We start from the raw sequence: 25,689 nt of genomic DNA, 5'->3' as shown, positions 1-25,689 counted from the left end.
TTCACAAATGTGCGCAAAGCATAAAATGTTCAGTTCATAAATGGCGTTTTTTTCTGTACATTTGGAATCATAGTGTAGTGCACAATGAAACGTGATTTGCTACTGAAGTCACGTTTCACGTTGATTTCCTGGAGTATTTTCAGACTGATAAAGCGATGTGTCATAATTTGAGAGCTCGGTCTGTGCTGTTGAAGCGTTTCATCCCTATCTGTAGTACAGCCAGTCCCAATGTTGTTTTAGTTTCTTAGTTGCAACTTATGTCGGAACTTTTGCAGAATACTGTGCAGATTGACAAAATATTTCCTTCTACATTGTCTCATGTGTTTTAAGCACAGTTTTATTGTTTGCTTACTTACATTTCTCAGACTTGAGGTCAGTGTTTCGCAACTATATTGCACTTAAAACAATGCAGTTTGCGGTTTGCAGTTTGCAGTTTGCAGATTGCAGATAGCATGCAGTAAACGTATCGATACAAAAGCCGGTAACTATCTGTAAGAATAATTTATCCAATTTGTTCAACATTAATGATGTTTAGTTGTATTTGGAGAAGCTTGATCTATGTGTAGAGCATATATCATTATTGTGACAATCGCAATTCGTTCCTGGAAAAAAGCAGTACATGTTCAGTAAATGTCGCATTAAACCAATTCATTTCTTGTGACAGTTGCTTGATTGATACAGTTCCACATTACTATATAAATTCTCGTTGCCTGCATGTATTTCATAGTAGGTTAGAGGTAAAAGTTAGGCCAGTCAAAAGTCTCAAAATGAAGTACGGCGTATTAGAGTTGGGTCTTTCACTATGTTTTGTCTTGAGTTGTCTTCACTTTTCTGCAAGTTTTTTGATTGATCCGTACTCTGACGACGTATTGACCGGTATGTTGAATATTTATAATTGTTTATTAGGATATCTAAAAGTATATATGCAAACTTTTATATTAAAATGCCTGAAATCTTTAACTTCAAACCCTCAAATATTACAACATTTAATTTCCATGGTTTCTTTTGACAGCGTGTAATAAGTATTTTTGCACCAAAACATGATCTAAACTAAATACCAAATAACGTCATAGCCACACAATATTTGTGACAGGAGAATGGAGAGAGGTTTACACTGGAAGCGGGTACTTCTACTTTTTGACACATAAAAAGACTTATCAACAAGCGCGTGATGAATGCAGAAGTTATGGAGGTGACCTCGCGGTCAGAGTGAGGGATTTTTCTTTAAGAAGGTGACTTCAACTTTCCTCAACGTCTTCCTGAATTTTTTAAAAACATTAAAAATAATTTGTTCGCAATTTAACCAAAAGTTAGTTATGTTTAAAAAGTATTTGAAAATCTAACATTTGTAGACTATTACTTAAACTTATTATTTCTTATAATCAAAAGTTTTCCTATTTTCTCTTGCTATATAGCACTCTCCACCAAACTTTCAGTTTCGACAATGCGTGGGTAGGATTGAGCAAAGAAGGCAACAACTGGGTTTGGGTCGATAAGACTTCATCTACATCAGGAAACACCCATTGGATACAAAATCCACTACAACCTTCTAACTCGGGTGGTAACGAAAACTGCGGCGAGATTATGGACGAGTACAGTCTTCGCACAAACGACGTTTCATGCAGTTCCACCAAATACGGATTATGTGAACATAGTAAATATAGTAATATATAAACAAAACATATAGTTACATAGAACAACGGTGATTAATTAATTCATAGGACAAATATAGTCATCATTTGGTAAATGTTTCTATCGAATCGCCGCCTATATATATGAAACTTGGTTTCAGTATCTTGTACCTCATATTAGATAGACAAGGTTACGATGCTGGCAATGGATATCGCTATATGCTGACATCAAAAGGCACGTGGGACAACACTCGCACCGAATGTGTAAATCAGGGTGGCGACCTTGCAGCGGTTGGAATGCAGGACTTCTCCTTAAGAGCGTGAGTATACATTTTTTACTGTATAGGATAAGATATAAAAAAGAAAAATTCTTTTCCTAAAAGAAGCATTAACTTTATATGCTTAGATTATTTAATTTACTCTTATTTCAGTTTTAACACGGATCAGTGCTTTTGCTGAATTACAATAACTATATAATAATAACTCTTAATTTATTAAGTATTTGTCCATTATTTGCTTTGTAAACCTAATTTTTTGAATGATTATAAGCAAAAATGAGTACTAAGCTAAACCACAATTTGACATTATACATCGCATTAACAAAATTTGTATAAAAAAGTAAATGCAATTTTTTGAGATTTCAAATTTTACAATTTTTATACTATCAAGTTAACAACTTATTTTGTTCATGTTCTCACAGCCCAATTCAGCAAGCGTTGGGCTTTGATGGAGCTTGGATCGGTTTAATTGACTTGATTGGTGGTGGTCAAGACTGGGTTTGGGCGGATAGTACGGTTACTTCGTCTACCCGAGAAAATACCCACTGGATAGAAAATCCACGACAACCTTCAAATAGTGGTGGTAACGAAAAATGTGGAGAGATTCTTCTTGAGTATGACCTTCGCACAAACGACCGAGCTTGCAGTGCCGAAACAAATGGCTTATGTGAAATACCGATCATAACGCGGTACACGTAAATGCGTGGGTTTGTTTGATTGTATTCAGAGATTTCAGTACATTTGGCGTTGGTGTGTGAATATACGCTTTGGAACTGATGAAAATACAAAGAAATAATAAACTGAAAGGAATGGAAAATTCAATTGTATGAGTGAGATAGATCAGTCATAATCATAATTTATACTCTAAAAAGTATCTTAAACAAGCTAAATATCGAAAGTTAATAATAACTGCTTATAAATACGCAAGCAAGAACACGAGGTCGCTTTTAGGATTATAAAGACCTACGATAATAACTTCAAAATGTTAAATAACAGTTGGCAGAGACCCGATCACGCATTAAAAATCATTTCAATTTAAAAATAATTTTATTATGTAGTTATAAGACATTTAGGTTAAGTGATTTTAGTTTACCTACGAATACAAGAGCAAAGAAACGAAGCTTTGACTTTGTTAGTGCTGGTTGCAGTTTACGCACATTTTGATTTTTCGTCTGCATGGTGGGAAGCAAAATGATAATTTTTTGTAAAACAATATACAAATTTTTCGTGGCAAAAAATAAACAAATAAAGCAAATAAATTAATTGCAAGAGAAGGTGACGACAAAGATGTGATTTTTCTCCTTGACAATGGGTTTGGGGATCTTGTTCTCAACCTAGCGGCGGTGGTACTCAGTCCCCTATAGTTACAAGATCACAACGTTCGTGTGGGATTTGCAATCTTCCCGCAGCGAGAAGTTAAATTTTAAATATTTGCTGAAGAACATTTCATTGCTTTGTAACCTTTTTACAATACCTGAGAATGGTTTTAAACTTATATGTAAGTATATATTATTATAAGTGTGCCCTTTAAAATGCAATTCAAAGCTCATTAAAGGTTGAAAGCAATTTTCAACTAAATTGTCTAGATATTTTGACCGAAGACTTTCTGTTTAGGTAGAAAAGCAAATATTTAAATACGTCGATAAACTTTTGTTTCAAACCGCAGACAGGTGTTGTCGGCCACATTCTAAGCAAGGAAGCAGGATTTAAAATAGGTAAATATTAAGAGCATTTATGTAGTCACTAAAACCAATACACCAATAAAAACTTATAACACAACGCAAATCTTGCAAAAACGGACCAGATATTCAACTAAAGCTTAGATTATCCAGCAGTGATTAACCGCCGTTAAAGTTGAACCAAAATCAACGTGTAATCCATTCCTGGAAAGCGGTCTCTGTTTCGGTGAAAATTGCGAATTTTCCCGGAATTGTCTTAATTTATTATACGAAGAGCAAACTCAGATATAATTGATTGCCATGGTGCTTTCCGTTCGAATACACTTTTCCAACAAAACGTTTTTAAAATTCGATGAAATACTCAGTTTCCAAGAATTACCTTGATTCTACTCAGTACCATGAAAGATGCATGATTTGATTTATGAACTCAAACATCTATCGTTTAAAATTTCGAAAACATGTTAAGTAAATTTCTATGAAATGGTAAGGATTTTCTTGGAACCCATTGCCTTGTTCCGTGAATTGGTCAATCAATCTTGCTTGGTTCTGGTGTTCTTTAATTCGCACTCACGGTTCATCAAACTCAAGTTTACTCCATACAATTTAATAAATATTTAATTTATTTTTCACAAATGTCTGCAACGCCTCAAAGTTTTCAAAAATTAATGGGGTTATTTTTCTGTAAACTTTGGTGTCACAATGAAAGTGCAGTGTGCAATAGAGTAGTGCACAATGAAACGTGATTGCTACTGAAGTTAAAATTTCACGATGCTTTCCGGAGTACTTGCAGACTGATAAAGCGATGTGTCATAATTTGAGAGCTATGTCCGTGCCGTTTGAATCGTTTCATCGCAACCTGTACTACAGCCAGGCCCAATGATTTTGAGATTTGGGATAATTTTGTGGTTGCAAACTGTGTCGGAACTTCTGCAGAATGCTGTGCAGTTTGACAAAATCTTTTTCGTCTACATTGTCTCACTTGTTTTGAGCACAATCTTACTGTTTGCTTACTCACATTTGTCAGACTTGACCTCAGCGTTTCGCAACTACATCGTATTTAAAAATATGCATTTTTAAACGTATAGATGCCAAAACAGTCACCTGGTTGTAGGAATAATTTACCCATTTTAATCAACTTTAACGATGTTTAGTTGCATATAGGGAAGCTTGATATATATGTGGAGCATATATCATTATTGTGACAATCGCATTTCGTTCCTGGAAAATACATATTCGGAAATTGTCACACTAAACCAATTCATTTCTTGTGACAGTTGCTTGATTGATGCCGTTCAACATTACTATATAACTTTTCGTTGCCTGCATCTATTTTATAGTAGGCTACAATAAAATTTCGGCCAGTCAAGAGTTTCAAAATGAAATACGGAAGATTAGGGTTAGGACTTTCACTATGTTTTGTCTTGAGTTTTCTTCACTTTTCTGAAAGTTTTTTGATTGATCCATACTCTGACAACGTATTGACCGGTAAGTGGAGTTTTTATAATTGTTTATTAGGATATCTAAAAGTTTATATTCAAACTTTATATTAAAATTCATGACATCTTTTACTTGAATCCTTCAAATATTGCAGCATTCAATCTCCATGGTTTCTGTTGACAGCTTGTTATGAGTATTTTTGTACCACAACATGATCTAAACTAAATATCATATAACGTCATAGCCACATAATACATAATATATTGATGATAGGAGAATGGAGGGAAGTTTACAGTGGAAGCGGGTATTACTACTTTTTGACCCAAAAAAAGACTTTTCAGCAGGCTCGTGATGAATGTAAAAGTTATGGAGGTGACCTCGCGGTTAGAGTGAGGGATTTTTCTTTACGAAGGTGATTTCAACTTTCCTCAACGTTTTTCAAATTTTTTAACAATGATTGAAAACGTTTTTGCAATTTAATCAAGAGTTAGTTAGAGTTAGTTGTGTTTAGAAATTATGTTAAAATCTAACATTTGTAGATTATTATTTAAATTTATTATTTTTTATAATTAAAGGTTTTCCTATTTTCTCTTGCTATATAGCACCCTACAACAAACTTTCACTTTCGATCATGCATGGGTAGGATTGAGCAAAGAAGACAACACCTGGGTTTGGGTCGATAAGACTTCATCTACATCAGGAAACACCCATTGGATACAAAATCCACTACAACCTTCCAACTCGGGTGGTAACGAAAACTGCGGCGAGATTATTGACTCCTACAGTCTTCGCACAAACGACGTTGAATGCAGTTCTCCTAAATACGGATTATGTGAACATAGTAAATATAATAGTAAAAAAACAAAACATATAATTATATAATTACAACGATGATTAATCAGTTTATTGGCCAAATATAGTCATCAATTTGTGAATGTTACTAACAAATCGTTGGCTATTTTCTATAAAACTTAGTTTCAGTATCTTGTACCTCATATCAGATAGACAAGGTTACGACGCTGGCAATGGATATCGTTATATGCTGACGTCAAAAGGCACGTGGGACAACACTCGCACCGAATGTGTAAATGTGGGTGGCGACCTTGCAGCTGTTGGAATGAAGGACTTCTCCTTAAGAGCGTAAGTAAACATTTTTTACTGTATTGGATAATATATATTAACGAAACCCCCTTTCCTGAAGGAAACATTTACTTTATATGCTTAAATTATTTTATTTTCTCTTATTGCAGTGGTTAACACAGATCACTGCTTTTGCTGAATTACAATTACTCTATAATATTAACTCTTAATTTATTAAGTGTTTGTCGATCAATTGCTTTATAAACCTAATTTTTTGAATGATTATAAGCAAAAGCCAGTACTAAGCTAACCCACAATTTTACATTATACATCGCATTAACAAAATTTGTATAAAGAACTAAATGTAATTTTTTGACATTTCAAAAGGGTATTTACAATTTTTATACAATCGATTTAACAACGTATTTTGTTAATGTTTCCACAGCCCAATTCAGCAAGCGTTGGGCTTTGATGAAGCTTGGATCGGTTTAGTTGACTTGATTGGCGGTGGTCAAGACTGGGTTTGGGCGGACTCTACGGTTACTTCGTCTACCCGAGAAAATACCCACTGGATAGAAAATCCACGACAACCTTCAAATAGTGGTGGTAACGAAAAATGTGGAGAGATTCTTCTTCAGTATGATCTTCGTACAAACGACCGAGTTTGCAGCTTCGAAACAAATGGCTTATGTGAAATACCGATCATAACGCGATACACGTAAATGTGTGGGTTTATTTGAATGTATTCAGAGTTTTCCGAACATTTGGCGTTGGTGTGTGAATATACGCTTTGGAACTGATGAAAATACAAAGAAATAATAAACGGAAAGGAATGGAAAATTCAATTGTATGATTGAGATAGATCGATGATAAAATATACTCGAAAAGTATGTTAAACAAACTAAATATCGAATATTAATAATAACTGCTTATAAATGGGCAAGCAAGAGCACGATGTCGCTTTTAGGGTTATAAAGACTTACGACAATAACTTCAAAATGTTAAATAACAGTTGGCAGTGACCCGATCACGCATTAAAAAACATATCAATTTAAAATCAATTTTATTATTTAGTTATAAGACATTTAGGTTAAGTTATTTTAGTTTACCTACGAATACAAGAGCAACGAAACGAAAGCTTGGACTTTGTTAGTGCTTGTTGCAGTTTACGCACATTTTGATTTGTCGTCGGCATGGTGGGAAGCAAATGGATAATTTGTTGTAAAACAATATACAAACTTTTCGGGGCAAAAAATAAACATAGACTGCCACTGCTTTCTGTGGGAGGTCCAGCTGACCGGGTTTACCTAAATCTTCGACATCCTGCAATAACGGCTGTTGTCCTGTCAGCTGCGTTTGGGGACCGTGGACAAGCTTCGAAACATGTTCTGTAACTTGCGGTGGTGGAATGCAGTCAAGATCACACATTGTGACGACGGGTGCCAGATGTGGTGGCTCATCATGCAGTGGTTTGACTTCAGAAATTCGTACCTGTAACACTGAGTGCTGTCCGGATGAATGTGTGTGGGGACAATGGAGCGACTTTAGCTCCTGTTCCGTGACATGCGGTGGTGGAACCCAGTCGCGATTAAGGAATATTTCAACCCACGCAAGTTGTGGAGGATCGAGCTGCTCCGGATCATCAACTAAATCAAACTTTTTTAACGTTCAATGCTGTCCTGTTGATTGTGTATGGGGAGAGTGGGGAGAATGGAATGCCTGCTCAAAATCGTGCGGTTCAGGTTTGCAGTGAAACTCTTCGAAATGTTGCATTTAAAAAAAAAATCTTTTCAATATTTGTGAAACTATTTCAAGCCACATAAACTGAACAACATCTCACTAAAAGCTTATCGTATATGAACGAGCCTTCATGGCAATGTGTGCAGGCGTCAAAGGTCGAACAAGATTAGTAAAGACTCCGGGTGTTTGTGGTGGGAAAGAATGTATTGGTGAAACGTCGGAAAAAGCAAAGTGTAATGACATATGTTGTCCGGTGGACTGTAAATGGTCTGCAAGGATGGTGAGAATATTGTGTTTGCCTTGGCTTACACGGTTAATTAAAACATTATTTGTTATTTACTTTGTGTTCAGTTTTAAAACGATTTTTACAATCAGTAGGGGATTAGAGGATTTGGTTGCTAGTTTCATTGTGGAGCAAAGTAGTTTGCCGCGGTAAGCAAGGTGCAGCATTTGTCTCCAAACTTTAGTTATACCTTACTTTACATCATGCTTTTATGTCTAATCACTGACAGACATCGACGAGTGTTCCAAATCATTTTTCGATTGTCATATCAACGCGACTTGCTTAAATTGGGCTGAGTCTTTCGACTGCGAATGCAAAACCGATTTTACGGGCAATAGAATACTGTGCGGATTTGATAAGGTAGTTTGTTAAAATTTAATAACTTTCGAAATAAAATTCGTATCTGAAGTACCTTTACCAAATACAGTAGTTTGTTAAGCTATTCGATCGATATTTGTAGATATTGAAGAATGTTTAACACCGTTGGATGAGTGCAAAGGAAACAGCGTTTGCAGAAATACTGTTGGAGGATATTGGTACGATTGTGAAGAGCAATACAAGTATAAGAATGGAGAATGTGTTGGTAAGCAAGACAATTCATTTTGTTCATAGTAATTTACTCATTTAATTTCGTAAGTGGTCTTGAGTATAATTAATGCCCAATTGCTTTTAAAAAATCTACATTTTAATTAATTTTTTAAATATTGTCAAGATTATATCATTAAAAATATAAAGTGTTGCACTGAGCAAAACATTTCCATTTCAAATCTGTTTTAGATCGGGCTGCGGACTCATCGTATGATCTGTGAAAGGGTGTTAAAGGAAACATGTTTTCAACACACGTTGTAATTATCTATTTATCATGTTAAATTAGTTATTTTTGCACAGTGTTTAGCATATACTTACTTTCGTCTTTAGAGTTATCGCGTAAGATTTGAGAGGCTTGTTAACGATATCTCAGTCCTCGAACGAGTAGGTTGTAGAGCACACTACTGCGCATTTGATGCTGTTCGTCGAATGGATAAGCCATTTTTCCCAATTGGGTTATAGCTACAAGAAAGCTTCTTACAGATTCGTCAAAACCTTGAGTGCGCAGAAAGAGTTGTTGCATATCATGCTTTGGTGAAGATATCCTGAAGCCGTGTCTTTTGCTTGTTGAATGCGTTCGTCATAACTAAGCTCGTAGAGTTCTTTACGACCATCGGTAATGGAGAATCTCATGTCTTCCGGCAAGTTTTGTAGAAATGCATGTTTCTTTGCCGAATCCGATGCTTTAATGCTGTCGCAGAAGGATTCGAATTCTTTCAGAAAAGACGAAAAACTATTGCCACGCTGGTAACGAGGCGGAGAGTAAAAAAATTCATGCTTCAGTGAAACTTGATAAAATCTTCTGTGTATATAAGAGGTCCCGCCGTGGTCGCCAGTGTTACGTTTTGTTGTCCTCACTCTTAGATTTACAGATTTACAGGCACATCTTTTATTTAAAAACAGTTTAGTTAAATTTCGTTGACACAGCTCATTTCAGGAGCTCCAATATCAAACTGATAGTGCGACTACCTGTTGGACACAAGCCGAAAAAAGACGCATGTGCTTAACTAAGCGCGAAAAAGCGTAATCGGGCGCAAGGGAGAAACACAATAAATATAGGGCAAAATCAAGTGTAACAATAGCAAAGAAATTTGCAAAATACAATAAAGTCTTAAGCTGTAGTTTTTTCAACACAATTGAATTTTCAATTCCTTTCAGTTTATTATTTCTTTGTATTTTCATCAGTTCCAAAGCGTATATTCACACACCAACGCCAATGTACTGAAATCTCTGAATACAATCAAACAAACCCACACATTTACTTTGATTGCGTAATGATCGGTATTTCACATAAACCATTTGTTTCGAAGCTGCAAACTCGATCGTTTGTGCGAAGGTCATACTGAAGAATAATCTCTCCACATTCTTCGTTACCACCACTATTTGAAGGTTGTCGTGGGTTTTCTATCCAGTGGGTATTTTCTCGGGTAGACGAAGTAACCGAAGGGTCCGCCCAAACCCAGTCTTGACCACCGCCGATCAAATCACGTAAACCGATCCAAGCTTCATCAAAGTTCAACGCTTGCTGAATTGGGCTGTGGAAAATGAACAAAATACGTCGTTAACCTGATAGTATAAAAATTTTAAATTGTTCGGTAATCTCAAAAATGCATTTGGTTCTTCATATAATTTTGCTTTTATACGATGTGTAATTTCAAACTGTGCGTTAGCTTAGTGCTAGTTTTGCTCTTTGTCATATTTGAGAAACTACGAAAATTACCATAAGGAATTATGAAGGCAACTAATCATTCAAAAAATTAAGTTTGTAAATCAAATAATCGAATCAAACTTGAAAATATTTTCAGGAAGAAATAACAGAAATATTAATAAATTACGAGTTAATATTATATAGTAATTGTAATTCTGCAAAAGCAGTGATTTGTGATAACCACTGTAGTCAAAGAATATACTGTGTATCACATACTGTGTATATATTCTATACCTATATACTGAAAGGATGTTTATTTTAAAAGCAAGGTGTTCGGTTCGAAAGTTTTTTCCAAATATTGTACTAAAATCGACCTACAAGTGTTATATAAAAAGTTGATGCTAATTCTTTCAGGAAAGGGGGGTTCCGTCTTCATATGTCATCCAATACAGTAGAAAATGTATACTTACGCTCTTAAGGAGAAGTCCTTCATTCCAACAGCTGCAAGATCGCCACCCTCTTTTACACATTCGTTGCGAGTGTCGTCCCACGTGCCTTTTGACGTCAGAATATAACGATATCCATTGCCAGCGTCGTAACCTTGTCTATCTGATATGAGGAAAACATACTGAAACCAAGTTTACAGAAAATAGGTGACGATTCGTTAGAAACATTTACAAAATGATGCCTATATTTGGCCAATGAACAGATTAATCATCGTTGTAATTATGTAATTATATGCTTTGTTTTTATGATATTATATTTACTATGTTCACATAATCCGTGTCTGTAAGCACTGCATGGAACGTCGTTTGTGCCAAGATTGTCAGAGTAAATGATCTCGCCGCAGTCTTCGTTACCACCCGTGTTAGAAGGTTGTTCTGGTATCCAATGGGTGTTTCCTGATGTAGATGAAGTCTTATCGACCCAAACCCAGCTGTTGTCTTCTTTGCTCAATCCTATCCACGCTTTGTCGAATTCGAAAGTTTGGTGTAGAGTGCTTTATAGCAAGAGAAAATAGGTATACCTTTGATTATGAAAAATAATAAATTTAAGTAATAGTCTACAAATGTTAGGTTTTAAAATACTTTCTAAACACAACTAATACTTTTGACTAAATCGTAAAAACGTTTTCTTTAAACGTTGTTAAAAAATTTTAAAAATTTTTCGAATGATGAATTCACCTTCGTAAAGAAAAATCCCTCACTCTAACCGCGAGGTCACCTCCATAACTTCTGCATTCATCACGTGCTTGCTGGTAAGTCTTTAGTTTGGTCAAAAAGTAGTAATACCTGCTCCCACTGTAAACCTCTCTCCATTCTCCTGTCATAAATGGATAATATAATGTGGTTATGACGTTATATGGTATTTAGTGTATTTCGTGTTGTAGTACAAGGAAACTTATTGCAAGCCGTCAACAGAAACCATGGAAATTAAATGCTGCATTATTTGAAGACTCAAAGTAAAATAGTTCATGCAGTTAATTACAAATATTTGCATATATACTTGTAGCTATACCAATTGAATATTTATAGAAACTGAACAAACCGGTCAATGCGAAGTCAGTGTATGGCTCAATCCATAAACTTTCAGAAAAGTGAAGACAACTCAAGACAAAACATAGTGAAAGACCCAACTCTAATACGCCGTCCTTCATTTTGAGACTTTTGATTGGCCGAACTTTTACTGTAGCCTACTATAAAATACATGCAGGCAACGAGAAGTTATATAGTAATGTTGAACGGTATCAATCAAGCAACTGTCAACAGAAATGAATTGGTTTAATGTGACATTTACTGAAAATATATTACTTTTTTCCAGGAACAAAATGCGGTTGTCACAATAATGATATATACTCTACATATAGATCAAGGTTTTCCATATACAACTAAACATTGTAAATGTTGAACAAAATGGGAAAATTATTTCTATAGTTAGGTGCCGGCCTTTGCATCTATACGTTTAAAAAAACTGTATATTTTAAAAAACGATGTAGTTGCGAAACGCTGACGTCAAGTCTGAGAAATGTGAGTAAGCAAACAGTAAGATAGTGCTTAAAACAAGTGAGAAAATGTAAGATAAAAACATTTTGTCAAACTGCACAGCATTCTGCAAAAGTTCCGACACAGTTTGCAATCAAGAAATTAAAAAATCATTGCGACTGGCTGTAGTACAGGTAGCGATGAAACACTTCAAATGGAACAGACAGAGCTCTCAAGTTATGACACATCGCTTTATCAGTCTGAAAATACTCCCGGAAATCAACGTGAAACGTGACTTCACTATCAAATCACGTTTCATTATGCACTACACAATGACTCCAAGTTTATAGCAGAATATCTCCATTAGTTTCTCAAAACGTTTAGACTTTGCAGACATTTGTGAAAAATGAATTAAATATTTTTTAAATTGTGTAAAGTTAGCTTGAGTTTGATTACTTGTGGGTACAGAGAAACATCACAACCAAACAGACTTGTTTGACCAATTCATGGAACATTCCAACGTTTTCCAAGAAAATGTTAACCGTTTCATAGAAATTCACTTAACATGTTTTCGAAATTTTAAACGATAGATATTCGAGTTCATAAATCAAATAATGCATCTTTCATGGTACTGAGTAGAATCAAGGTAATTCTTGGAAACTAAACATTTCATCGAATTTGCAAAGTTTTGTTGAAAATGTAAATCGTAACGAAACGCCTCATGGCAATCAATTACATCTGAGTTTGCTCTTTGTATAATAAATTAAGACAATTCTGGGAAAATTCGGAAATTTCTCCGAAACAGAGACCGCTTTCCAGGAATGGATTACAAGTTGATTTTAGTTCAATTTTATCGGCGGTTTGTCACTGCTGGATAACCTAAGCCTTACTTGAATATCTTGTCCGTTTCCAAGGTTTAATAAATTTTTATTAGTTTTATATAATGAATTAACTAATATTGGAGAATGAAAACAGAAAAAAAGAATTTATATCAACAAATTTAATAAAGGAAAAAGGTATAAGCCTAACAAACGTTTCACGTTTCCGAAACTGTGTATAGGCTATAACGCTATTTTGAATTTAAATTAAACTCATTTAAAATTGTTCATTGTGTGGTTGCTATCATCATAACTTTCGCAATTAATGTTAGGGAGCTCAGCAAATGTACTGTAATAAGCAATAAGCAACTTTTTATAACGGAGAATTAACGAGTAATTGGAGAATTCGCACTACGCACTCATGACAAATGGAGAAGATTAATTTCAAGAAGAAATTTCAGAAAGAAGTAGAAGAATTTCGTTTACATGTAATTATATAGTCTCCCATATCGCAGAATATTATTAAAGGAAATACTTTAATATTTAAAACCTTTTTAGTTCCAGAACTCAAAATTATTGTATTTCTGATTAACGGTATTTATTGCTGTATTTATTTGGAATAATGCTTCACATAGAATCACATTTATACACATTTTTCATTCTTGTATTGAGAGCCCTTGTCACAGTCACACTTGTATCAACCGGGAATGTTTTTGCGTACACTTTGTCCTCTGCACATTAATGCTCCCAGTAGGCACTCGTTGACATCTTGCATTACAAAAAAATTAAATATTGACAAAATATTCGATTTAATAAAATTTGATAGGATAAAAATCCAAGTATCTATATAATCAGTCGACTTCACACCATCATTACAAAATTCAAATAAAAGTTATAAAACAACTCAAACCTTGAAAAAACGAACAAGATATTCAACTAAAGCTTAGGTTATCCAGCAGTGATTAACCGCCGTTAAAGTTGAACCTATATCAACTTGTAATCCATTCCTGGAAACGCGGTATCTGTTTCGGCGAAATTTCCGAATTTTCCCGGAATTGTATTAATTTATCATACGAAAAACACACTCAGATATAATTGATTGCCATGGTGCGTTTCGTTCGAATAAACTTTTCCAACAAAACGTTTATAAAATTCGAAGAAATGCTCAGTTTCCAAGAATTACCTTGATTTTACTCAGTACCATGAAAGATGCATGATTTGATTTATGAACTCGAATATCTATCGTTTAAAATTTCGAAAACATGTTAAGTGAATTTCCATGAAACGGTAAGGATTTTCTTGGAACCCATTGCCTTGTTCCGTGAATTGGTCAATCAATCTTGCTTGGTTCTGGTATTCTTTAATTCGCACTCACGGTTCATCAAACTCAAGTTTACTCCGTACAATTTAATAAATATTGAATTTATTTTTCACAAATGTGTGCAACGCCTCAAAGTCTTGAGAAATTAATGGGGTTATTTTTCTGTAAACTTTGGTGTCATAGTGTAGTGCACAATGAAACATGATTGCTACTGAAGTCACATTTCACGTTGATTTCCGGGAGTATTTTCAGACTGATAAATCGATGTGTCATAATTTGAGAGCTCTGACCGTGCCGTTTGAATCGTTTCATCGCTACCTGTACTACAGCCAGGCCCAATGATTTTGGGATTTGGGATAATTTTGTATTTGCAAACTGTGTCGGAACTTCTGCAGAATACTGTGCAGTTTGAAAAAATGTTTTTCGTCTACATTGTCTCACTTGTTTTGAGCACAATCTTATTGTTTGCTTACTCACATTTGTCAGACTTGACGTCAGCGTTTCGCAACTACATCGTATTTTAAGAAATGCATTTTTTAAATGTATAGATGCAAAAACAGGCACCTGGTTGTAGGAATATTTACCCACTTTGATCAACATTAACGATGTTTGGTTGTATATGGAGAAGCTTGATCTATATGTGGAGCATATATCATTATTGTGACAATCGCATTTCGTTCCTAGCAACAAGGAGTACATGTTCGGTAAATGTCACTTTAAACCAATTTATGTCTTGTGACAGTTGCTTGATTGATACCGTTCAACATTACTATATAACTTCTCGTTCCCTGCATGTAATTCATAGTAGGCTACAGCAAACTTTCGGCCAGTCAAGAGTTTCAAAATGAAATAGGGCGCATTAGAGTTAGGATTTACATTATGTTTTGTCTTGAGTTTTTTTCACTTTTCTGAAAGTCTTTTGATTGGTGATTTCTCTGACAACGTATTGACCGGTATATGGAGTTTTTATTATTGTTTATTAGGATATCTAAAAGTTTATATTCAAACTTTTATATTCAAATTCATGACATCTTTTACTTGAATCCTTCAAATATTGCAGCATTCAATTTCCATGGTTTCTGTTGACAGCTTGTTATGAGTATTTTTGTACCACAACATGATCTAAACTAAATATCATATAACGTCATAGCCACATAATACATAATATATTGATGATAGGAGAATGGAGGGAGGTTTACAGTGGAAGCGGGTATTACTACTTTTTGACCCAAAAAAAGACTTTTCAGCAGGCTCGTGATGAATGTAAAAGTTATGGAGGCGACCTCGCTGTTAGAGTGAGGGATTTTGCTTTACGAAGGTGATTTCAACTTTCCTCAACGTTTTTCAAATTTTTTAACAATGATTAAAAAACGTTTTTGCAATTTAACCAAGAGCTAGTTAGAGTTAGTTGTGTTTAGAAATTATGTTACAATCTAACATTTGTAGACTATTATTTAAATTTATTATTTGTCATAATTAAAGGTTTTCCTATTTTCTCTTGCTATAAAGCACCCTACAACAAACTTTCACTTTCGATCATGCGTGGGTAGGATTGAGCAAAGAAGACAACAGCTGGGTTTGGGTCGATAAGACTTCATCTACATCAGGAAACACCCATTGGATACAAAATCCACAACAACCATCTAACACGGGTGGTAACGAAAACTGCGGCGAGATTATTGACTCCTACAGTCTTCGCACAAACGACGTTGAATGCAGTTCTCCTAAATACGGATTATGTGAACATAGTAAATATAGTAATATATAAACAAAACAAATAATTATATAATTACAAAGATAATTAATCAGTTCATTGGCCAAATATAGTCATCAATTTGTGAATGTTACTAACAAATCGTTGGCTATTTTCTATAAAACTTAGTTTCAGTATCTTGTACCTCATATCAGATAGACAAGGTTACGACGCTGGCAATGGATGTCGTTATATGCTGACGTCAAAAGGCACGTGGGACAACACTCGCACCGAATGTGTAAATGTGGGTGGCGACCTTGCAGCGGTTGGAATGAAGGACTTCTCCTTAAGAGCGTAAGTAAACATTTTTTACTGTATTGGATAATATATATTAACGAAACCCCCTTTCCTGAAGGAAACATTAACTTTATATGCTTAGATTATTTTATTTTCTCTTATTGCAGTGGTTAACACAGATCACTGTTTTTGCAGAATTACAATTACTCTATAATATTAACTTTTAATTTATTAAGTGTTTGTCGATTAATTGCTTTATAAACCTAATTTTTTGTATGATTATAAGCAAAAGCCAGTACTAAGCTAACCCACAATTTTACATTATACATCGCATTAACAAAATTTGTATAAAGAACTAAATGTAATTTTTTGAGATTTCAAAAGGGTATTTACAATTTTTATACAATCGATTTAACAACGTATTTTGTTCATGTTTCCACAGCCCAATTCAGCAAGCGTTGGGCTTTGATGAAGCTTGGATCGGTTTAGTTGACTTGATTGGCGGTTGTCAAGACTGGGTTTGGGCGGATAGTACGGTTACTTCGTCTACCCGAGAAAATACCGACTGGATAGAAAATCCACGACAACCTTCAAATAGTGGTGGTAACGAAAAATGTGGAGAGATTCTTTTTCAGTATGAACTTCGCACAAACGACCGAGTTTGCAGTGCCGAAACAAATGGCTTATGTGAAATACCGATCATAACGCGATACTCGTAAATATGTGGGTTTGTTTGAATGTATTCAGAGTTTTCCGAACATTTGGCGTTGGTGTGTGAATATACGCTTTGGAACTGATGAAAATACAAAGAAATAATAAACGGAAAGGAATGGAAAATTCAATTGTATGATTGAGATAGATCGATGATAAAATATACTCTAAAAGTATGTTAAACAAACTAAATATCGAATATTAATAATAACTGCTTATAAATGGGCAAACAAGAGCACGATGTCGCTTTTAGGGTTATAAAGACTTACGACAATAACTTCAAAATGTTAAATAACAGTTGGCAGTGACCCGATCACGCATTAAAAAACATATCAATTTAAAATCAATTTTATTATTTAGTTATAAGACATTTAGGTTAAGTGATTTTAGTTTACCTACGAATACAAGAACAACGAAAGGAAAGCTTGGACATTGTTAGTGCTTGTTGCAGTTTACGCACATTTTGATTTGTCGTATGCATGGTGGGAAGCAAGTGGATAATTTGTTGTAAAACAATATACAAACTTTTCGGGGCAAAAAATAAACAAATAAAGCAAATTCATTAATTGCAAGAGAAGTCGACGACGAAGATGTGATTTCTCTCCATGCCAATGGGTTTGGAGATCTTGTTCTCAATCTTGTGGCGGTGGTATTCAGTCACCTATAATTACAAGATCACAAGGTTCGTGTGGGAGTTGCAACCTTCACGCAGCAAGAAGTTGCAACAACAACTGCTGCCCAAAAAGCTGTCAATGGGCTTCTTGGGGAAGCTGGAGAAGTTGTTCAGCCACCTGCGGGTTGGGAACGCGAACAAGATCAAGGGGATAGACTGTCACTGCTTTCTGTGGGAGGTCCAGCTGACCGGGTTTACCTAAATCTTCGACATCCTGCAATAACGGCTGTTGTCCTGTCAACTGCGTTTGGGGACCGTGGACAAGCTTCGAAACATGTTCTGTAACTTGCGGTGGTGGAATGCAGTCAAGATCACGCAGTGTGACGACGAACGAAAGCGCTGCTGATTATTATTCTTGAGCACGGCTCGCAGAAATGCTCTATGTAATGCGCTTTATAAGCGCTCCGATACTGAACCGTCAAAACATTGCTTTTTGTCGTTTATAATTTTAAAGTTTTCAAAAATTAGAATTAATGGAGTTTCTTATACGTAGGCATAACGCACTAAAGTAATTTTAATTTAGGCTATTTTTAAACGATTTAAATTTTTCAGGAAATTATTTTAAACAAAAAACTTTAGTCTCTTACAAACACAATGACCATACTTATATTCCAACGACGCTCCAAAATCACATCAATATCCTTAAGTAGAAGTTACGGTTTCAGTATGTAAAATATTATAAAACCAAGTGACCAAATTTTTATAGTTTAAATCGTATATGAAAGAGTCCCTACAAACAATGAAAATGTTTTAAGAGGAAATACTTTAAAAGTCTCACAAAAAATATTATAAGAAAATGAACTGTATCTAGGTGTATTCTGCTTCACATCGCGCTGCAGTTAAAAAAAAACTTTATAACAGGTTTTAAAGCAATTTTATCTTATTGACAACTTTGACAATAAACAAAAAACTAAAACTTGTGGTGGTTCCAGCTTCTCCTTAAGAGCGTGAGTATACATTTTTTACTGTATTAGATAAAATATAAAAACGAAACCTTCCTTTCCTAAAAGAAGCATTAACTATATATGCTTTGATTGTTTAATTTACTCTTATTTCAGTTTTAACACGAATTAGTGCTTTTGCTGAATTACAATAACTATATAATAATCACTTTTAATTTATTAAGTATTTGTCCATTATTTGCTTTATAAATCTAATTTTTTGATTGATTATAAGCAAAGACCAGTACTAAGCTAAACCACAATTTAACATTTTACATCGCATTAACAAAATTTGTATAAAAAGTAAATGCAATTTTTTGAGATTTCAAATTTTACAATTTTTATACTTATCAAGTTAACAACTTATTTTGTTAATGTTTCCACAGCCCAATTCAGCAAGCGTTGGGCTTTGATGGAGCTTGGATCGGTTTAATTGACTTGATTGGCGGTGGTCAAGACTGGGTTTGGACGGATAGTACGGTTACTTCGTCTACCCGAGAAAATACCCACTGGATAGAAAATCCACGACAACCTTCAAATAGTGCTGGTAACGAAAAATGTGGAGAGATTCTTCTTCAGTATGACCTTCGCACAAACGACCGAGCTTGCAGTGCCGAAACAAATGGCTTATGTGAAATACCGATCATAATGCGGTACACGTAAATGCGTGGGTTTGTTTGATTGTATTCAGAGATTTCAGTACATTTGGCGTTGGTGTGTGAATATACGCTTTGGAACTGATGAAAATACAAAGAAATAATAAACGGAAAGGAAAGAAAAATTCAATTGTATGAGTGAGATAGATCAGTCATAATCATAATTTATACTCTAAAAAGTATCTTAAACAAGCTAAATATCGAAAGTTAATAATAACTGCTTATAAATACGCAAGCAAGAACACGATGTTGCTTTTAGGATTATAAAGACCTACGATAATAACTTCAAAATGTTAAATAACAGTTTGCAGAGACCCTATCACGCATTAAAAATCATTTCAATTTAAAAATAATTTTATTATGTAGTTATAAGACATTTAGGTTAAGTGATTTTAGTTTACCTACGAATACAAGAGCAAAGAAACGAAGCTTTGACTTTGTTAGTGCTGGTTGCAGTTTGCGCACATTTTGATTTTTCGTCTGCATGGTGGGAAGCAAAATGATAATTTTTTGTAAAACAATATACAAATTTTTCGTGGCAAAAAATAAACAAATAAAGCAAATAAATTAATTGCAAGAGAAGGTGACGACAAAGATGTGATTTTTCTCCTTGACAATGGGTTTGGGGATCTTGTTCTCAACCTAGCGGCGGTGGTACTCAGTCCCCTATAGTTACAAGATCACAACGTTCGTGTGGGATTTGCAATCTTCCCGCAGCGAGAAGTTAAATTTTAAATATTTGCTGAAGAACATTTCATTGCTTTGTAACCTTTTTACAATACCTGAGAATGGTTTTAAACTTATATGTAAGTATATATTATTATAAGTGTGCCCTTTAAAATGCAATTCAAAGCTCATTAAAGGTTGAAAGCAATTTTCAACTAAATTGTCTAGATATTTTGACCGAAGACTTTCTGTTTAGGTAGAAAAGCAAATATTTAAATACGTCGATAAACTTTTGTTTCAAACCGCAGACAGGTGTTGTCAGCCACATTCTAAGCAAGGAAGCAGGATTTAAAATAGGTAAATATTAAGAGCATTTATGTAGTCACTAAAACCAATACACCAATAAAAACTTATAACACAACGCAAATCTTGCAAAAACGGACCAGATATTCAACTAAAGCTTAGGTTATCCAGCAGTGATTAACCGCCGTTAAAGTTGAACCAAAATCAACTTGTAATCCATTCCTGGAAAGCGGTCTCTGTTTCGGTGAAAATTGCGAATGTTCCCAGAATTGTTTTAATTTATTATACGAAGAGCAAACTCAGATATAATTGATTGCCATGGTGCGTTCCGTTCGAATACACTTTTCCAACAAAACGTTTATAAAATTCGATGAAATACTCAGTTTCCAAGAATTACCTTGATTCTACTCAGCACCATGAAAGATGCATGATTTTATTTATGAACTCAAACATCTATCGTTTAAAATTTCGAAAACATGTTAAGTGAATTTCTATGAAATGGTAAGGATTTTCTTGGAACCCATTGCCTTGTTCCATGAATTGATCAATCAGTCTTGCTTGGTTCTGGTATTCTTTAATTCGCACTCACCGTTTATCAAACTCAAGTTTACTCCATACAATTTAATAAATATTTAATTTATTTTTCACAAATGTCTGCAACGCCTCAAAGTTTTCAGAAATTAATGGGGTTATTTTTCTGTAAACTTTAGTGTCACAATGAAAGTGCAGTGTGCAATAGAGTAGTGCACAATGAAACGTGATTGCTACTGAAGTTAAAATTTCACGATGCTTTCCGGAGTACTTGCAGACTGATAAAGCGATGTGTCATAATTTGAGAGCTCTGTCCGTGCCGTTTGAATCGTTTCATCGCTACCTGTACTACAGCCAGGCCCATGATTTTGGGATTTGGGATAATTTCGTGGTTGCAAACTGTGTCGGAACTTCTGCAGAATGCTGTGCAGTTTGACAAAATCTTTTTCGTTTACATTGTCTCACTTGTTTTGAGCACAATCTTACTGTTTGCTTACTCACATTTGTCATACTTGACGTCAGCGTTTCGCAACTACATCGTATTTAAAAATATGCATTTTTAAACGTATAGATGCCAAAACAGGCATCAGGCTGTAGGAATAATTTACCCATTTTGATCAACTTTAACGATGTTTAGTTGCATATGGGGAAGCTTGATATATATGTGGAGCATATATCATTATTGTGACAACCGCATTTCGTTCCTGGAAAATACATATTCGGAAATTGTCACACTAAACCAATTCTTTTCTTGTGACAGTTGCTTGATTGATGCCGTTCAACATTACTATATAACTTTTCGTTGCCTGCATCTATTTTATAGTAGGCTACTGTAAAATTTCGGCCAGTCATAAGTTTCAAAATGAAATACGGCAGATTAGGGTTAGGACTTTCACTATGTTTTGTCTTAAGTTATCTTCACTTTTCTGAAAGTTTTTTGATTGATCCATACTCTGACAACGTATTGACCGGTAAGTGGAGTTTTTATAATTGTTTATTAGGATATCTAAAAGTTTATATTCAAACTTTATATTAAAATTCATGACACCTTTTACTTGAATCCTTCACATATTGCAGCATTCAATCTCCATGGTTTCTGTTGACGGCTTGTTATGAGTATTTTTGTACCACAACATGATCTAAACTAAATATCATATAACGTCATAGCCACATAATATATAATAAATTGATGATAGGAGAATGGAGGGAGGTTTACAGTGGAAGCGGGTATTACTACTTTTTGACCCAAAAAAAGACTTTTCAGCAGGCTCGTGATGAATGTAAAAGTTATGGAGGCGACCTCGCGGTCAGAGTGAGGGATTTTTCTTTAAGAAGGTGATTTGAACTTTCCTCAACGTTTTTCAAATTTTTTAACAATGATTAAAAAACGTTTTTGCAATTTAATGAAGAGTTAGTTAGAGTTAGTTGTGTTTAGAAATTATGTTAAAATCTAACATTTGTAGACTATTACTTAAATTTATTATTTGTCATAATTAAAGGTTTTCCTATTTTCTCTTGCTATATAGCACCCTACAACAAACTTTCACTTTCGATCATGCGTGGGTAGGATTGATGAAAGAAGACAACAGCTGGGTTTGGGTCGATAAGACTTCATCTACATCAGGAAACACCCATTGGATACAAAATCCACAACAACCTTCCAACTCGGGTGGTAACGAAAACTGCGGCGAGATTATTGACTCCTACAGTCTTCGCACAAACGACGTTGAATGCAGTTCTCCCAAATACGGATTATGTGAACATAGTAAATATAATAGTAAAAAAACAATACATATAATTACATAATTACAACGATGATTAATCAGTTTATTGGCCAAATATAGTCATCAATTTGTGAATGTTTCTAACTAATCGTCACCTATTTTCCATAAAACTTAGTTTCAGTATCTTTTACCTCATATCAGATAGACAAGGTTACGACGCTGGCAATGGATATCGTTATATGCTGACGTCAAAAGGCACGTGGGACAACACTCGCACCGAATGTGTAAATGTGGGTGGCGACCTTGCAGCTGTTGGAATGAAGGACTTCTCCTTAAGAGCGTAAGTAAACATTTTTTACTGTATTGAATAACATATATTAACGAAACCCCCTTTCCTGAAGGAAACATTAACTTTATATGCTTAAATTATTTTATTTTCTCTTATTGCAGTGCAGGTTAACACAGATCACTGCTTTTGCAGAATTACAATTACTCTATAATATTAACTCTTAATTTATTAAGTGTTTGTCGATTAATTGCTTTATAAACCTAATTTTTTGAATGATTATAAGCAAAATCCAGTACTAAGCTAACCCACAATTTGACATTATACATCGCATTAACAAAATTTGTATAAAGAACTAAATGTAATTTTTTGAGATTTCAAAAGGGTATTTACAATTTTTATACAATCGATTTAACATCGTATTTTGTTAATGTTTCCACAGCCCAATTCAGCAAGCGTTGGGCTTTGATGAAGCTTGGATCGGTTTAGTTGACTTGATTGGCGGTGGTCAAAACTGGGTTTGGGCGGACTCTACGGTTACTTCGTCTACCCGAGAAAATACCCACTGGATAGAAAATCCACGACAACCTTCAAATAGTGGTGGTAACGAAAAATGTGGAGAGATTCTTCTTCAGTATGAACTTCGCACAAACGACCGAGTTTGCAGCTTCGAAACAAATGGCTTATGTGAAATACCGATCATAACGCGATACTCGTAAATGTGTGGATTTGTTTGAATGTATTCAGAGTTTTCCGAACATTTGGCGTTGGTGTGTGAATATACGCTTTGGAACTGATGAAAATACAAAGAAATAATAAACGGAAAGGAATGGAAAATTCAATTGTATGATTGAGATAGATCGATGATAAAATATACTCTAAAAGTATGTTAAACAAACTAAATATCGAATATTAATAATAACTGCTTATAAATGGGCAAGCAAGAGCACGATGTCGCTTTTAGGGTTATAAAGACCTACGACAATAACTTCAAAATGTTAAATAACAAATTGCAGAGACCCGTTCACGCATTAAAAAACATATAAATTTAAAATAAGTTTCATTATTTAGTTATAAGACATTTAGGTTAAGTGATTTTAGTTTACCTACGAATACAAGAGCAACGAAAGGAAAGCTTGGACTTTGTTAGTGATTGTTGCAGTTTGCGCACATTTTGATTTGTCGTATGCATGGTGGGAAGCAAAATGATAATTTGTTGTAAAACAATATACAAACTTTTCGTGGCAAAAAATAAACAAATAAAGCAAATTCATTAATTGCAAGAGAAGTCGACGACGAAGATGTGATTTCTCTCCATGCCAATGAGTTTGGGTATCTTGTTCTCAATCTTGTGGCGGTGGTACTCAGTCACCTATAATTACAAGATCACAAGGTTCGTGTGGGAGTTGCAACCTTCACGCAGCAAGAAGTTGCAACAACAACTGCTGCCCAAGAAGCTGTCAATGAGCATCTTGGGGAAGCTGGAGAAGTTGTTCAGCCACCTGCGGGTTGGGAACGCGAACAAGATCAAGGGGATACGCTTTCACTGCTTTCTGTGGGAGGTCCGGCTGACCGGGTTTACCTAAATCTTCGACATCCTGCAATAACGGCTGTTGTCCTGTCAACTGCGTTTGGGGACCGTGGATAAGCTTCGAAACATGTTCTGTAACTTGCGGTGGTGGAATGCAGTCAAGATCACGCAGTGTGACGACGAACGAAAGCGCTGCTGATTATTATTCTTGAGCACGGCTCGCAGAAATGCTCTATGTAATGCGCTTTATAAGCGCTCCGATACTGAACCGTCAAAACATTGCTTTTTGTCGTTTATAATTTTAAAGTTTTCAAAAATTAGAATTAATGGAGTTTCTTATACGTAGGCATAACGCACTAAAGTAATTTTAATTTAGGCTATTTTTAAACGATTTAAATTTTTCAGGAAATTCTTTTAAACAAAAAACTTTACTCTCTTACAAACACAATGACCATACTTATATTCCAACGACGCTCCAAAATCACATCAATATCCTTAAGTAGAAGTTACGGTTTCAGTATGTAAAATATTATAAAACCAAGTGACCAAATTTTTATAGTTTAAATCGTATATGAAAGAGTCCCTACAAACAATAAAAATGTTTTAAGAGGAAATACTTTAAAAGTGTCACAAAAAATATTATAAGAAAATGAACTGTATCTAGGTGTATTCTGCTTCACATCGCGCTGCAGTTAAAAAAAACTTTATAACAGGTTTTAAAGCAATTTTATCTTATTGACAACTTTGACAATAAACAAAAAACTAAAACTTGTGGTGGTTCCAGCTTCTCCTTAAGGGCGTGAGTATACATTTTTTACTGTATTAGATAAAATATAAAAACGAAACCTTCCTTTCCTAAAAGAAGCATTAACTATATATGCTTTGATTGTTTAATTTACTCTTATTTCAGTTTTAACACGGATTAGTGCTTTTGCTGAATTACAATAACTATATAATAATAACTTTTAATTTATTAAGTATTTGTCCATTATTTGCTTTATAAATCTAATTTTTTGATTGATTATAAGCAAAGACCAGTACTAAGCTAAACCACAATTTTACATTATACATCGCATTAACAAAATTTGTATAAAAAGTAAATGCAATTTTTTGAGATTTCAAATTTTACAATTTTTATACTTATCAAGTTAACAACTTATTTTAGGTTAAGGTTATCAGGTTAACGACGTAT

At 34.5% G+C, this 25,689-nt stretch overlaps 4 protein-coding genes across 6 annotated transcripts; 3 read left to right on the top strand and 1 right to left on the bottom strand.

Moving 5' to 3' along the window:
• Nucleotides 1-716: 716 nt before the first annotated feature.
• Nucleotides 717-2,715, top strand: LOC143466274 (uncharacterized). Its single transcript, XM_076964934.1, has 5 exons — nt 717-876; nt 1,094-1,232; nt 1,416-1,654; nt 1,813-1,951; nt 2,332-2,715. The coding sequence occupies exons 1-5, from the start codon at nt 768-770 to the stop codon at nt 2,606-2,608; spliced, it is 903 nt and encodes a 300-aa protein (XP_076821049.1). The 5' UTR covers nt 717-767; the 3' UTR covers nt 2,609-2,715.
• A 2,220-nt stretch (nt 2,716-4,935) lies between these two features.
• LOC143466277 (C-type mannose receptor 2-like) lies at nt 4,936-19,586 on the top strand. Of its 3 annotated transcripts, none has more exons than XM_076964938.1 (5): nt 4,936-5,073; nt 15,665-15,803; nt 15,995-16,233; nt 16,394-16,532; nt 19,187-19,586. In XM_076964938.1, exons 1-5 carry the CDS (start codon nt 4,965-4,967, stop codon nt 19,461-19,463), a joined length of 903 nt encoding a protein of 300 aa, XP_076821053.1. In that variant the 5' UTR covers nt 4,936-4,964; the 3' UTR covers nt 19,464-19,586. The 3 variants fall into 3 exon arrangements, with proteins under 3 accessions (XP_076821053.1, XP_076821054.1, XP_076821052.1); XM_076964939.1 differs by lacking the exon at nt 19,187-19,586 and adding an exon at nt 16,918-17,305; XM_076964937.1 differs by lacking the exons at nt 15,665-15,803; nt 15,995-16,233; nt 16,394-16,532; nt 19,187-19,586 and adding exons at nt 5,299-5,437; nt 5,628-5,866; nt 6,027-6,165; nt 6,551-6,938.
• Nucleotides 9,869-12,073, bottom strand: LOC143466280 (C-type mannose receptor 2-like). The gene is made up of 5 exons (XM_076964941.1): nt 11,913-12,073; nt 11,549-11,687; nt 11,132-11,364; nt 10,835-10,973; nt 9,869-10,251 (listed from the first exon to the last, which is right to left on the bottom strand). Exons 1-5 carry the CDS (start codon nt 12,019-12,021, stop codon nt 9,975-9,977), a joined length of 897 nt encoding a protein of 298 aa, XP_076821056.1. The 5' UTR covers nt 12,022-12,073; the 3' UTR covers nt 9,869-9,974.
• A 2,203-nt stretch (nt 19,587-21,789) lies between the features above and the next one.
• LOC143466279 (uncharacterized) lies at nt 21,790-23,795 on the top strand. Its single transcript, XM_076964940.1, has 5 exons — nt 21,790-21,927; nt 22,153-22,291; nt 22,483-22,721; nt 22,882-23,020; nt 23,409-23,795. Exons 1-5 carry the CDS (start codon nt 21,819-21,821, stop codon nt 23,683-23,685), a joined length of 903 nt encoding a protein of 300 aa, XP_076821055.1. The 5' UTR covers nt 21,790-21,818; the 3' UTR covers nt 23,686-23,795.
• The last annotated feature ends 1,894 nt before the right edge of the window (nt 23,796-25,689 follow it).

Source organism: Clavelina lepadiformis, chromosome 7 (assembly GCF_947623445.1).
Source record: "Clavelina lepadiformis chromosome 7, kaClaLepa1.1, whole genome shotgun sequence".
Lineage (NCBI taxonomy): Eukaryota > Metazoa > Chordata > Ascidiacea > Aplousobranchia > Clavelinidae > Clavelina > Clavelina lepadiformis.
The sequence above is the reverse complement of the archived record's forward strand: the minus strand, read 5'-3'. Positions and strand labels throughout refer to the sequence as shown.

Excerpts from the sequence above, each read along its gene's own strand:
- LOC143466274 (XM_076964934.1), top strand. The coding sequence starts at position 768 with ATGAAGTACGGCGTATTAGAGTTGGGTCTTTCACTATGTTTTGTCTTG. Across the intron at positions 1,655-1,812 it reads ATACGGATTATGTGAACATA|ATAGACAAGGTTACGATGCT; the intron begins GTAAATATAGTA and ends ACCTCATATTAG. Across the intron at positions 1,952-2,331 it reads CAGGACTTCTCCTTAAGAGC|CCCAATTCAGCAAGCGTTGG; the intron begins GTGAGTATACAT and ends ATGTTCTCACAG.
- LOC143466277 (XM_076964938.1), top strand. The coding sequence starts at position 4,965 with ATGAAATACGGAAGATTAGGGTTAGGACTTTCACTATGTTTTGTCTTG. Across the intron at positions 5,074-15,664 it reads CTCTGACAACGTATTGACCG|GAGAATGGAGGGAGGTTTAC; the intron begins GTAAGTGGAGTT and ends TATTGATGATAG. Across the intron at positions 16,234-16,393 it reads ATACGGATTATGTGAACATA|ATAGACAAGGTTACGACGCT; the intron begins GTAAATATAGTA and ends ACCTCATATCAG.
- LOC143466280 (XM_076964941.1), bottom strand. The coding sequence starts at position 12,021 with ATGAAGGACGGCGTATTAGAGTTGGGTCTTTCACTATGTTTTGTCTTG. Across the intron at positions 11,365-11,548 it reads AGGGATTTTTCTTTACGAAG|CACTCTACACCAAACTTTCG; the intron begins GTGAATTCATCA and ends CTTGCTATAAAG. Across the intron at positions 10,252-10,834 it reads AAGGACTTCTCCTTAAGAGC|CCCAATTCAGCAAGCGTTGA; the intron begins GTAAGTATACAT and ends CATTTTCCACAG.
- LOC143466279 (XM_076964940.1), top strand. The coding sequence starts at position 21,819 with ATGAAATACGGCAGATTAGGGTTAGGACTTTCACTATGTTTTGTCTTA. Across the intron at positions 22,292-22,482 it reads AGGGATTTTTCTTTAAGAAG|CACCCTACAACAAACTTTCA; the intron begins GTGATTTGAACT and ends CTTGCTATATAG. Across the intron at positions 23,021-23,408 it reads AAGGACTTCTCCTTAAGAGC|CCCAATTCAGCAAGCGTTGG; the intron begins GTAAGTAAACAT and ends ATGTTTCCACAG.